Here is a 14,737-nt window from a genome sequence, read left to right on the forward strand (position 1 = left end):
AGTCCTTGATTAATTTAAGTTTACTCAAGTTTTCATAATGCTTTACTTACATTTTTAAAGGCAACCACTTTACTCTATTTTTTTAAGTAGATTCAACTTATCCGGGCTTACAGTGTAGGTAAACGAGGTTGACAGTTGCATCGTGACACAGTTGTGTNGTTAATTTGCTATATACAAACAAACAAACAAAGTGTGCAATCCAATGAATGTTAATCTAACTGGGTTTTGATAGATAACATATCTCTTTTTCTTCTCTGAATTATTTTATTTATTTTGTGCACTCTAATCAATATTAATCAAACTATTGTTCGTTTATACATTTTAAGAATGGCGTTTATCTTTTTTGAGAATTAGTTCTTATTTTATTTTATAAATAGGCAGGCTCCCATGCAAGTGAGGGACGCAAGGATTCCATTTAACCGAAGTGAGAAGGACCCAATGATTACGCAGTCCGTTCAGGAGACGCGTGGCTTGGCAGGAAGTCATTGGCTCAGTATGGGCTTCCTGCCTCTGCCTCCGTTTAAAATAAAAACACTTAGCAGAGAGGGAGAGTTCAGCCTCTCTCCATACAGGACGGAGGTACAGTAGGACATCCTCCTCTATTGACAGTCAGGAAGCTATTAGACTTTGTGCCAAATGCGAAGAAGGAGAGGGGCAGGATGGGATTTGTAGTCTTAAAGAAAAAACCTTTTGAATCAGTTTCTTTTGGGAAGAAACTAATTAAAGTGACCCTATGCACGTTTCAACAACAAAATAACACATTATTTTTGTATTCATATTTACATTTTATATCATATAGAATTCTAAAATGATAATTTACTCAGGTCTTAATCTTGGACAACAGTAATTTACTCAAATGTAAATGTGAAAAAAATACAGACAAAGTATACACGTTTAAATAAATTCATTTATTTCTGTATGTTGCTATCCATAATCAATACAGACAAAAGCAATACTGGACTACCAGAATTTAAAAATCATTATAATCATCTCTTGTGAGCATCACAATAAACAGTATATTGAATTATGTACAATGGAAGACAACGACACATTCAGACTGAGTGAAGATCAATCTGATTCTGTCCATGGACACAGAAATGGGGAAAGCGCTTGGAAACATGTCAAGAACAAAATTCCCAGCGACAAAAATAAAAACACTTGGCAGAGAGAGAAATGTACAAGGAGAAAAGCAGCTTCTGCTCGCAATAAAAAGAAAAAAAATCATCAATGCAATGTTACATTTGGTTCCACGGTTGTAAACTAGATTGTATTCATGTCACTATTGCATATGCCATTGGGGTAAAGTGTGTCAACAAGGCAAAGAGATCTCTTTAATAAAATAGACAGTATATTTTCATATAGTCACTGAGACTGTGAGGGAGAAAAGCATACAATAACCTGTACAACCCAGAAGAAAAACCCCCATTTGAAAAATCTGTAGCCAAAGTCTTTACACAGGAATATCATTGCAACATAAAATCTAAGTGTATTTTCAATAGATTGTTTTAGTCAAACTGTTTCTATGTACAAAATATATACCTTCAAGAATCTGCAGATAAATAAAACTTAGCGTAGTAGCTCCAATATTATTCAACTCTGTCAAAACCGTTGTCCACCTTGTGTTTGTGTGTTGTTCCCACCAGTTCAGAGATACATTCAGACATGGTTTTCATTTTTACAATCTGCTGTACACTAAAGAGGTGGTGAGCCGGTTGGAATCGGCACAGTGGATGACGCAAACACTACAATGTGAGGAGAGCTTAGAGGGCTTTCAGATAATATTAACCCACTGGAGGCCATTTTGGAGTTTGTATACATTTTGACTAATCATTTCTCTTTAGAGCACAATGTTTGTTCAGATTAATACAAAGACTATGACGTTTAAAGGAATTTAGCATCAATAAAGCACACCGTCGCTAGGCCTTTGACCAGTTGTTAATAGTAGCCTAACTAATGACAGCTAAAGTGTGCCATTATTTAGCATTGTCCTGACATTGTTAAATAGTTGTCACTTCGTGAAATATATTCTTGCTTTAACTTGTAACATTTTATCATTATTTTCAGCCTGATCAAACTATTTGCTGTCAACTGCAATTCAGATATTGTTAAAACAAAATATCTGACTAAACTTGTTTCTCCAGTAAATCTCCCTGTTGGTGCCAGATGTGGCCTCCCTACTTTTACTTTTTTTGTGATTGTCCCGCACTGCCAACCCCTTTTCCCCTTACTTTAGCCCTCGTTGGATGACCAGAAAACGTCTCGGCTGTGCCCCAACCCTGACAGTTTTCATTGGCCCTTCGTCGTCACTTTAACTATACAGTTGTACCGTCAAAATATATCACAGCAGGGTGTCCTGCATTTTGCTCAACAGCAGTCAATAGGTTTGAAGGTAGGAGTGTGTGAGGTTTTCAGGCTCAAGTGAGGAACTGTGGGAGGAACAGTGCAATCAGATGCCTGGTGTTGTGGGGTCTGAGCTGAGTTACAAACACATGCATAACTCTTAAAGACATTTAGAAATATATTTCTGTAAGTCCAGCGCTTTGATTGGACAAAAAATAAACTAGGTTAGAATAAATAAGAAATGTGTCATTAAGAAAATACTTTAATATCCATAAGATAAATCAGATGTCAAGCAGCCCCAATGTACTGTATATTTCTGAAATCATATTTTAAGCTAAATGTCCACAATAGAATAACAATATAGAGGTCCAAACAGACACACTGTAATATAATATGTATCTCTTCTCTCATAGAAAACATAAGGACAATATAGACATTAAGGCATTGGGTAGGTCTTATCAAACATTCATCTACCAAAAATAAATAACATATCTCATCTAAATATAGTTATATAAGTGTACCTTGGTATCTTCGCTCCCTGGGCCATTTGTATAGTAGGTTTCGTTTTCCATTGTCATACAGGTTGGTCGTAATTTGTCTCAGGAACACACTCGCACTCATACAGGCAGTCATAAAACTAACCTCAAGTAAATAAATAGTATCAGGGTACCATTCAACTATTTTTATATTCTGACTATCTTTGCTTCTGTGCTTGCGCCACAATGTGGGTCACGTGAAAAATGGCCTCTGAAAGCGCAGTGAACATTAGACACACCAACACACACATCCGCCCACACACACACACACATACATGAGCACACCTGTGTTGCCTCCAGCGAATTCATGACATGCATAGACGATGACCTGCTTGTTTCGTAAGTGTGTGAGAGTGATGCTGAGGGTCCAGACAGTCTTTTAGGGCCCAGTGGTAGGGCAAAGTCGATTTCTTGTTTCCAGCAGCAGGTTGGTGAAGACGCCAAGTCAGAGGACAGACGAGACCTTCAGTCTGAAAGAGGGGAAAAGAGGGAGTTAGTGGAAATATCTTGTGATTATAAGTATAACACTTTTTGGCAAGCTTAAATGTCTACTTTCTAATTGTAAAAGAAAAATGGTCTGATTATTTTCCAAAAAACAACACTTGTGCCAACAATGCAGAGCTTTGAGACTGCAGACATGAGAGAACAGTCTACTGTACAGTGTGAACCCCTTCAGATTAGCTTGTGCCACAATAACAAGGAGACACTGGAACACGCAGCTCGAATAACAAGAACACAGTGTGCTGCACAAACAAGTACCATAGGACGGATTTGAGACGTGTGAAATGGTTTGTTTTTAATGTTCATTATGCTGATATTTAGTCTGATTTCTTATTTCATGTGTACAAGTTTGATGGTAGGTGTCATGTCTTTACACACCAGCTGTTTGTTGCCACTTAAAGGACGGCAGGGGGGGGGGAGGCTGGAAGTGGGAAGTTGGAAGTGGGAAGCTGGATGGCAACGGTCGTTATTACATAATCTGGGATGTAGAGCAATGGGGGGTGGGGGTCTCCTGTCGCGCTGCCGTGTTGCTATGGACACACAGTGAGCGGAGGAGAACCAGTACATGATGCATCTCTGATATTATACCGAAACTGAGGGTGCGTTTATAGTGGAATTTATAATTATGAAGGATGAGGAAGAGGGGTTGTGAAAGCAGAACGGAGGAAGGATTTAGAGTGGAGGGGATGGGGGAGGGGCACTGGGTCAACTGGAAGCTGGGCTAATGGTTAAAAGGTGAGGGAAAGGGCCCCTTACTTCCACGAGGACAATATGCTCCATGTGTCATGAAACCACACGAGGATTGCATGGTTGTATTGAGGTTTGGAAACTTCTATCAGAGTAGGGCTGATGAAACTCTTACAAAAACAGTTGGATAACCTCAAAAATGAGAGGCGGTTGGGCTGAAAGCGAGGCTTTTCTTAGTAACAGAAAAGTTGCCATTTTTGGAGCTCGGAGTCAAGCAGTTCTCATCTAAGAAAATAAGTCTTAATGCCTATTTCTATTCTAAACAATTATAAACAGAGGAGAGTTGAGGACACTATGCAAAGTGAATCCCTGTTTCTTATAAAATGTACTATTAAAATGCATATACAAAGATATTACTCTATTTATCTTATGATTTTCTAGCCAATTTCTATGCAGGTTTCTGTCGCAATTACGCTGACCTGAGATCTGGACAGGATAAACACACCTTGTGTTACGTATTAGCCAGCTGCTCCCCGTGGAGTAGCTGCTGATCTACCCCATGCCGTCTAATCTCGCCACAGAGGCTGTAATCTCATCTGGAGCCGTGGCTGGCTAAATGTGGGGAACGCTGGCCACGCAGTTATCTAGCAGCTAGCGCTTCAGTCTGGAACATCCCGGCCTACTTTAGCCCCCCTCCTCCCCGCGCCACGACACACACAAATACACACACACACACTGGCTGGAAACTCTGACTGCGGTGTTACGTGTGCACGTTTGTTCTCGATATATATCAAGTGACATGGCATTTCTGGATTTCCTGCCTTGGCTTTTTTGCTATGTTATGTTTGAGAGATCTCAGATTCAACGCAGGTCTGACGCAGATTGTAATAAAGTATTCAACAGCTGGTGTGTGTGTGTGTGTGTGTGTGTGTGTGTGTGTGTGTGTGTGTGTGTGTGTGTGTGTGTGTGAGTGTGTGTGTGTGTGTGTGTGTGTGTGTGTAAGCAGGGCTGGATTGAACAATCAGGCTGATGGATGGTTGAAATCAGGTGTCACTTTTACGCTAATGCCAGAACAAAATGTGCCAGCTAGAAAATGAAGCCACAAAGTAATCATGTTGGCCAAATTCCAAAAGTGGAAAAAGTAGAATCAACGCATTCCTTATGCCAATGTCAAAGTCTACAATTTGGTCTACAAAATGTAAAAAAATACCAGGATTATGTCATTTAAATCCCTGTGCTTCTACTGAGCATGCTCAGAGCGAGTTAGGCATGCATGGCTGTACAGCTAGACCCCTTTCGCTCGCTGCACCCTCTAACATCGTAACGCACACGCACATCATACAGAGATATACATGCTCCGGGTGCATTGAGATCCGGGATGACATCACTCACAATACTACTGACTGGATGGCGCCGAGAGGGAATGGGATTTATGGAGAAGGACACGAATGCTTCTAATCTGGCCGATAAATTACACACACACACACTCATAGATGATGCCGATGGTCATGCTCTGCGCAGCCTGTGGGTGCGGCAGATGGCGGACAGTCATTAGTGGAGGGATAGTGAGTAGGTGTGGATGTGTGTGTGTAGGAGAAAGAATTATATGTTAAAGTATTAGTGGAAGGGTAATGGGTAATGGGCTTACATGTATGTGAAGACAAGGCAGATTGGCAGGTGTTTAAGGCTCCATTTCCACCCCATGTCCCTCCAAAGTACACACACTCACATCAGAGAGTGGCCATCTGCCACATGCACTCAGGAAAGGCCCCTGCATTCTTGGTCCCTTTATCCTTACTTAACTCTACTTCTTCCCTTACTTCTAGGGCTGCTCGATGTTCCAATACAAAATAGTTTTTGTTAAAATTGAGATCAAGAATATTAAACCCTATTACTAATTGACCAAATAATAATAATACAAAGAAAAAGGTAAAATTAAAACAATATACTGATACTGTGAATATAACTGAAATAAAAAAATTAAAATGTTTTAGAAAATAAATAAACACATGTAATTAATAAAAAACCTAAATGTATATTTAAAAAAATATAAATGTATAGAATAAAAATAAAAATCAACAACACTATGTTATAACACCTACAGAAAACTCCTTAGATTAATGTTCAATATAAAAAATATAAGGAATATAGCAAAAATGATATCAATTATGTTGCCACAACTTACTGAAAGCTCCTAGCAAAATCCCCCATCCCTATCTTACACCTGCTATGATGATGATTATCAACACGCCTGGTAAAAGGCAACTCTCATATGCGAGTGTAAGCGTAGTAAAAATCATCTCACATTGCAAATCAAGCTTCTTGAATTGTCAGAGGGAAGATAAAGGTATTAGCTGGATGTGGGCCGTGGAAACAGAGACGGCTGACTCGACTAATCTGAGTCTGGTAAAGAACATCCACCTGGCTGAGCCGCGGCTAGCAGAGACGACGGCTCAGGTTAGGGCAGAGGTAAACACTACCTCTAAATCACACTCAGACAGAATAACAGGTAAACAAAAAGCTGACTTGTACGCCAGGCATTAAGACATCTAATCTGACTGGAGTTGGAGCACCAAAAGAACGTAAAGCTCCAGGGTTATGTGACCAGGAATGCAGTCACGGGCGTCATATGGGGGGGGGGAAATTCCAAGGGGCATTTGATTGTTTTGGTTGCACTTTGATCCTGACAAACACTCGCCTCAAGAGCTGCAGCATTCCATTAGAAGTTCTCATTCCAGCCAATTGCCTGCGAGGGTCGGACGGGGAAGGAATGAAAAGCTGCAGACTTTTGGGTCTGGATGGCACATGTTGCGGGGGTGGGGGGGTATAGCTTCACCTCCTGAAAACCCAAGCGGTGCACTTTGAGCTCCTTCACCCCGCTTCGTCAGTAAACAAGCACCTTGGTTGAAAGGGGCCCACCGATGACTTTATTTGTTTCTTGAACAAAAAGCCCCTCCACTGCTGCATCCCCCCCTTCTCTGCTTGTCTTACTTCTGCTAAGTGAACAGCCTAATGAGGCAGAATGGCAGTGGAGTGCACGTGCCATCCTGCCCCATTATGCACGCTCTCCCACAAACTGGAAAACAAATACAGGCCACTCTCTTTGCACATCCCCGCCAAACTGTTCACTGATGCAGGCTGGAAAAAAAGAAGGGGACAAAAAAAGAGGCTCCCTGTGAGGAAAACACACCCCGACTGCTCTGCATGCGTACGTGCTACAGTCCACATGTATGTGCTCGACTCAGACCCTCCCACTGCTTACTGGAACAACTTTACAAGACCACAAAGATATTTGGACTCCATTGCAAATATGAGTACAGAACACATACAAACAAACAGATGGACACAGGGGCCATTATTAAAGCCTGTTTAACTTGAAAACAGCCAATTGCAACAAACTGAATTACCATTCTGTAGTGGCTGTTTTTCTTCATCCCTGAACAATTATAACAACTTATATAACCTTTTCCTGCTCTAAATGAAACCTAATATAACTTCTCCCTATACACAGGGGCCATGTGTTGAAATAAAAGCCACTTCCTATTCAAATAGCCTGGAGCCGGGACAAAAACAAGCCCCCTCTCGCAGCCACTTTTCAAACACGCTCAGCCAGGAATGTGCACCGTGACATCCAGTTACCTGATGGCCGCATAGCAACTCGCCCACTTTGTTGTTCTCCCTCACTGCCTACAAGGACACAAACACATATCCACTTGTGCTGGGCCTCACATTTCAGCGTAAACCCCCTGCCCCCCCCCCNCCATTCTCTTTCTCCTACCCCCCCTCTACTTGCTCACAAACACATGTGAGTTCACTGTGTGCCTGTTAAATGGCGAAGGGTCAAACGTGGCTTTAATGTCAACATTCTGCTGTTCCTGATTTGTTTACAACGTCTGCTATCCCACGCCGCAGCGGTTCCCTGGGATATTCTGGGACACTATTGATTATGGGATGGTGGGAAACACGAGGTCCATGGAGGTCACATTGATGTGCAACACATCCTAAAGCCTACCCAACTGAAAAAACAACAGCCGGAAATGCCAGAGGCCCCGTTAGCAGACCTCACTAATAGTTGTGTTTTATGAGGAATCTATCATTCCTCTCATTCACAATAAGCGTTGGTGGAATCCAAATATCTGCTTGTGTATTTATAGTGTGTGCAGAGGCAGCATCCGGCTCTGTGCTGTCGTGGGGCTTGTTTACTTCAGAGCTCTCAGCCTGGTCACGTTTCCTAGCAGCCTTCTGCTGCGTTCACATGTTGTGGGAAAATACCAGATATAGAAGGAGCAAAACAATTGAAAAAAGGTGTGATTGATTGCAACTAAAATCAGAAGACTTCCTTTTGATACTACATGGTTGTTCAATCGCAGAGAATAGTACTCGGAAGTAGGAGCTTAGGAGGAGCTCCTAAAGGCTGCGTCAGCACCACCTACGTACGTACTTTGAAATCCACACAGCCAGTTTGAATTTGAATCTGGAGGAAGGACAAGATTGCATGCATCATTGTTTTTCCTTTTGGCTCTTAACTGTACAGTGCAGCTTTCTTTTCTTACAGCAAAGCCAAACTGACTTCTGTTTAAAATAATGGAGCATTCCAGCTAGAGTGGGGATAAATTATTCAACAACAACACATCTGACAGCAACCTCACTCACCTTTGGCAGTGGTTGCGGCCTCCTTGAATCCCAGACACACATACGGGGAGCTGTGTAATCCATTGATGCCCCCTTTGCAGCTGCTGGTGGGTTTGAAGCCAGCCAGGCCCTCACATTTCTCCACGTCCCTGTTGTCCAGCAGGTTCAAGGCAATGTAGTTCAGTCCGTTAGCATACCCGGCCGAGCTCTGCCGGTTCACGGGGCTGTTGCCGTACTCCTCGTCCGACCCCTCGCTGCTCCGGGACGAGATGTTCTCCACGGAGCTGTGCCTCTTCATCATGTCCCCGCGGGCGAAGGAGGGGAACACTGGGGTCACGGTGGCGGTGGAGGAGAAGGTCTCGGAGCTGTGCCGCCGACGGCCCTGAGGGTTGGCCCGGATCACCTTGGCGGAGCAGTCGGGGTCAACTGGGGAGGAAGAGGTGCCCCCGAGCAGGAAGGCCCCAATGCATTCTGGGACACCCTGGTCCTCCAGAGAGAGCCTCCTCTCCCTGCTGCTCTGGCTGCTGGAGAGTTAGTCAGAAAAAAGCCTTTATTTTCATACTGGTCAAATAGGGTCAAACAGCAAATTTGTTTAAATACTTATTTAAAATAATACTTAAATATTAATTTTGATTATCAGACAATGTTGGCCTTTGCTTGTGATCAATCTAAGACTATTACAATTAATGACAATAAATGAAAACAGAAAGAACACAGATGCACATACCTTGCGGTGTTCTGAGGAACAAGCTGTGGTGGGGAGCTGGTCATCCCGAATGTCATCTCAGTGTAGTCGTTTTTCCCCTCGTCACAGAGGCCCTGAGATCCTTTCTCACCCTCCAGATGGTACACTCTGTCCTCTTCTGAGCACATAGATAACTCTGGGAGTGTGTCCAAGCGCTCAGCGGGAGTGTGTGCCTCCTTGGACGAGTGTGAACCCAGCTCCAGGTTCATGTAGTCTGACAGAGAGGACCTCCCGGGGCCCCCTCCGCTGGAGCCCAGTGATGAAGACTGGCTCTCCGTGGACACATTGGAGGGTGGGGAGAATCTGGCGCAGCTGAAGTCAATGTTGATGTATTCCCCGGGGCTCCTGGGTTCTCCGGGCAGGGGGTGCTCGTTCATGCTGGGCAGGGTCCTCAGGGTGTCCAGAGAAAGTCTGTTAGGCCTGCCAAGCCTCCCTCTGTAGGGCAGGCTGTCTGCCCGGCCATGCCTGACTGGGGAGGGCACGGAGGGGCTAAGAGGGGCTGCACTGGGCTGCATCACTGAATAATAGTCTGACTCCCCCACCCTCTGCCTCAAACTCTGGGGGCTCATCAACACATACTGGTTGCTCTCCTCATTCTTGGAGGCCTGGAGTTTAGCAGGGAGTGTGAGAGAGCCGCCCTGGTACGCTGACCTCACTGCTGCATGTTCCCCAGATAGCAGGCCCAAGTAGTAATCAGGGGGGGTCTGGAGTGGAGGTGGGTTTCCAGGCGACATGTTCATGTATTCACCGTTCCTGTCTAAGCTCTCCATGGACGATTTAGAGCTACACCACATTCTCATGTAGCCGCTGTCCTCCAGAGAGCTGCTGCAGGGGGAGTTGGTTTTGTAGCCGCCGCTCACAGTCGCCGGGGGATGGACCCTAGCGTTCACAATCTGCTTCGGTGCGGAGACACACATTGGGCTCATGGGCATGTAGTCTACTTTGCCAGACTGGGCCGTTAAGCCTGGCGTCATCGGCATGTAGCCATCATCAGCGAGGTTACTACTGGAGCTCCTGGATGACCCGATTTCAACATCTCCGTAGTCCTCAGGGTAGCACACTTTGGGCGACGCGGAGTGAGAGTTCTGCCCGTGAGCCATCCTCATGAGGGTGTAGTCATCCAGGGAGGCTGAGGCCAGCGGCGCCACAGCCCTCTGTTGACGTGGCGTGGTGAGGGAGTGCGTCCTCTTCCTGTAAGCGTTGTCACATGCAAGGCCATCAACCCCAACCCTAGGCCTGGTGACATTTCCCCCCTCCATTATCATGTAGCCACAGGGGTCGCTGATGTCCCGGGATGGAGGCGTGCTGGACAGGGAGTCGGGGGTGTCGCTGCGGGTCAGCGGGATGAATCTGGGTTCACTTGGGCTGGAGCTGTAATCATCACACAGCATGAAGCCAGTGTCACTGAGGGAGCCAGAGATGGAGGCGCTGCAGCTAAAAGGCCGCCGGATCTTGTCAGGAGTGGAGATGCTGGCCCCTCTGGGGGACATGCTTATGGGGCTTGAAGTGCCTGGGGGTGAGTTGGACACGGGCATGGAGCGGCTGTGGTGCAGGTTGGAGGAGGACTCCAGTATCCTGCAGGTGCGCCCACTGCTGAGCGTGTGGGACCTGATGAGGAGATTCCCAGAGTTGGGACTGGTGGGACTCCCGTTGACAGATATGGACATGGACACAGGCCGGGTCACACTCCCGTCCCCCTCGCTGGCCGTTCTTATCCGACATGATGTGAATTTCCTCCCTGGGGAGTTTGCTGCCATGCTATCTGTCCTGGATCTCCTCACCAGGCCTGTCTGACTGGGGGGGAGGTTGTTGAGGTTGCGTCGTGTGGGAACGGAAATGGGGTTAGTGCTGGCAGACTGGCTCTTGCTCCGCGGCCTGAACTCTGACAGCTCCTTCATGGCCTTCATGGCCTCAAGGATAGTCTCATGGATGTTCTGTGCAACCACTGAGTCCTCTGCCTGCATCCAGAACTCCCCAGGCCCAGTGACAGCTGAGCGACCCACCTCTATAAAGAAAAAGGTGTCCGAGTGTCCGCATCTCCTGATGTTCATGAGCTGTAAACTGACAGCAGCTGTTTCTGAGTTCAGTTTGACAAAGCTGATGGTCCTGCTGGACAAACACAGCCTGTACACTCCAGTGAGGTTCTTGATCTGACCCAGACCTTTGGATTTCAAGTTGACCTGCCACACCTCCTTATAGACAGCTGTTGCAGGAGTGATCAGTCCGTAGTTGGCTTCCTCAAAGCCCACTAGAGAGGAGGTAGAAGCAGGGCTGTCGTACACTTTCCCCTCGGCTATTAAATCAGTCAGAACCGAGTACCAGCTCTCTTGCTCCTGCTCGTTGTCTGCAGCCACGGCGAAGTACTCGTCCTTGGTGTAGAGGGCGATCAGGTGCTTGTGTTTTGCGTCGGCCCGTTTGTTTACGCACAGACACGAGTCCAAAGTGATGACCCGTTTGGCAGCGGACTTGTTCCTCCATTTCTTCTCGCTTTCATAATACTCCAGCCGCGCAGGGCAGCGCTCCGTCGGCTCCCGCAGCACGAAGAAGCGCCGGTGTCCGTGTTTCTGCTTCCTCAGGTATCCGCACTTCTTCACTCCGTACGTCCCATTCGATAACAGGTGTCCTCCCGTCGTCGGCGGACTTGCCATTTCTCTTTTTTCAAGTTCCAGATAAGCGAACCAATAAAAAAACTCGTTTGCAAAAAAACTTTAATGATATCCCGTTTTAAAAATGTGTTTAATCCATGGCAGAGGTCTATAGATGTGTCCTCGGCCACGGTAGAAGCAACAGTGCAGCGGGACTGATCTGATCCTGGATAAAAACAACATGTGACGCTGCTGCTCTAAAAACAGAATAAAACACAGAGTCATAGGGGGGCGGGGCCTCTGCAGGGGCCGTGCCTGTCCATCGACCGGCTCTGACGCTGCCTATTGGCTGATTCAATAATTCAAAGGCAGCAAACCCCGCCCACTGCTTTCCCAACAGCTCTCTCTTGTAGGAACCTATGGTAGGAACAGATATCAGAAAAACAACCAATTCCTGCGTTAAAAAATGAAAGTATATAGAGGGCTAATTTTATATATCTGTTTTACTGCAGTAGATTGAGTCCTCCATCAAACATTTTATTATTTTTACAATGTCATTGACAAGTCAATTTAGATTTATGAGGCTTTTAAATTATGTTGGATTGTAACCTTTTATTTATGAGGCTGTAAAAGTGTAAACAACCCTGACGTGCCATTTGTTATATATAAACCTTGTTGTGGTCTATATTTAAACCTGTGGGTATTCCTCCCCAACTGGATCCTCCTATCATCACATCAGCATCTCCCATCCTGCATGTGGTATATTGCTGTATGTTGTTAAATCAGCTGAAGGGAAGGGACCTTATTTTGTCAGTTATTTAATTATATTATACACTTGTTTTGCACTTTGGTGCATTGGTACAAAGTGTTTATTTTGAATGAAAAACAGTCATCTCACAGAGGAGATGACTAAAGATGTGCGTCAGAGGCTTCTGTGTCATAACACGCTGCAGAAATGCTGCCATCGTCTGGCTGCTCGCACATAACTCTTCCTACACATGAGTTTAGCAAAACAAACTAAACTTTGTTCCTTAGTTTAGATCATGAGCAGAGAAATGGATAACTGCAGACTGTTAAGGGGTCGGTCAGAAGTCAGGGGGAAGATAACAGACATCTGCTCATCAGATCATCTTGGTAATTATGTTACTAATTCTCCATGTGATCTTCAACATCATTAGTCAACTCATGTTGACCCCCTGCCCAAAAACACAAGGTTTGCTCTTTATAATCTCCCAGAAAGCAGATTACACCTCTATTGATGAGGTGTCAGTGTGCATTAGATGCTATAGCTGATGGGGGGCTTTAACTAGTTCTTAATGAGCATATAAAACACACATACTACAGATTAAGGGTAATCCCAGCCTTCTCTAATCACTATTGTCTGATTGTTTTTGTTGATGCCGGTGTGTGTGATCTGTGACATTCATCCAATGCCTATTTTTCTGTTTTTGCACAAGTGTTAATTTATCCGGGTTAAGCCAGGTTAGCATGTGTTTTCAGCATTAGTCTGAGATATGAACAAAAACACCTTCGCCGGGATTTAGTAACACATATATAAGCAGCCTGAGGGCAAAAACAAAGGAACAAAGGGCGTATTGTTGACACTTTACTGGCAAAGATGTGCAATCATTTGGCATATAATCTGAGAGAATACTGCTGAATGCCGAATACTGTTGTTTTGCGGGCACTATGTTTTGCAGGCAGTTCATGGGATGTTCAGTACTGATTCCCACAGGGTTTACTACAACACTAATCTGTGTTGTTCTGCGGTGATCTTTTATTTGTGATAATGTCCAGGTGTGCCATCTCAAAAAAACACGTGGCATTATCCTGGTTTGTTCACTCTTTTTCTAAACTGTGTGTACTGCAAGCTGATTTTGATACAAGTAAAAGAAGAACAGCTGCAATTAGGAGCTCATATCCTTTAAGGTTAATTTTCAGTATGGTAATAGTAGATATAGTTGTAATATTTGTAAAAGTGATAGCTGAAGAAGTAGTTGCCATAGCAGCAACGCAATGTTCAGTATTTGGCAGCTGTAAGGGGAGTTTAGCTGTGTTGTGATGAAAGTGTTTGTGCAGGGGGAGAGTCAAAGTGAAATGAAACTTGTTATTCAAATTAGGTTATTGGGTTTTCAAACTTTTACCCATTATGCAGTGCAACATCTGCAACACACCCACCCCACTCATAGTTAAGACTGGCAAATACACCCAGAGTAATACATATATAAATACAGTCTAAAGCTTCACCAAATATTCTGTCTCCTTTTGATTTCTGCCTCTTAACATTTAAAATACAGTGGTCACACCGAGTTCAAGTGTCCAACTACGACGTTTTCTAAAGATATTTCACTAATCTTGCAGTTATTACAAAATATACTATAAACCAAACAGGATAGAGAAAATGTAATTGTTAAAACATTGATATTTGCTAAGAGGCCATGTTCCTCATGTTTATTCAGTGTATTTGCTTGTAAAAGAACGTTTTTACAATGTTACAGTAGTGTAGATGAATACTGGTCAGGAAAAAAAGGTAGTTGAGGATTAGATTACCACTGGGATCCGGGATTAATGCTTCTTGTCACACAACAAAGCTGCTTTTCACTGTGTAAACACAGATCCGTGTACCAGGGGATCATGTCAGGGATATGTCAGCTCAGCACCAAAGGTTTCACGGGCTAACTGCTCTCAAGATCAAAGCACACATTGATTAT

At 44.5% G+C, this 14,737-nt stretch overlaps 1 protein-coding gene across 2 annotated transcripts; it reads right to left on the minus strand.

The window, feature by feature from the left end:
• Window positions 1–889: 889 nt before the first annotated feature.
• On the minus strand, window positions 890–12,251 carry LOC104961594 (insulin receptor substrate 2-like). 2 transcript variants are annotated; one of them, XM_010789926.1, is made up of 3 exons: window positions 9,424–12,251; window positions 8,718–9,217; window positions 890–3,346 (listed from the first exon to the last, which is right to left on the minus strand). In XM_010789926.1, the coding sequence occupies exons 1-3, from the start codon at window positions 12,087–12,089 to the stop codon at window positions 3,342–3,344; spliced, it is 3,171 nt and encodes a 1,056-aa protein (XP_010788228.1). In that variant the 5' UTR covers window positions 12,090–12,251; the 3' UTR covers window positions 890–3,341. The 2 variants fall into 2 exon arrangements, with proteins under 2 accessions (XP_010788228.1, XP_010788221.1); XM_010789919.1 differs by having other exon boundaries at window positions 8,718–9,220.
• Window positions 12,252–14,737: the final 2,486 nt, after the last annotated feature.

The sequence above is a fragment of the Notothenia coriiceps genome, unplaced genomic scaffold (assembly GCF_000735185.1).
Source record: "Notothenia coriiceps isolate Sejong01 unplaced genomic scaffold, NC01 NC01_scaffold00001466, whole genome shotgun sequence".
NCBI lineage: Eukaryota > Metazoa > Chordata > Actinopteri > Perciformes > Nototheniidae > Notothenia > Notothenia coriiceps.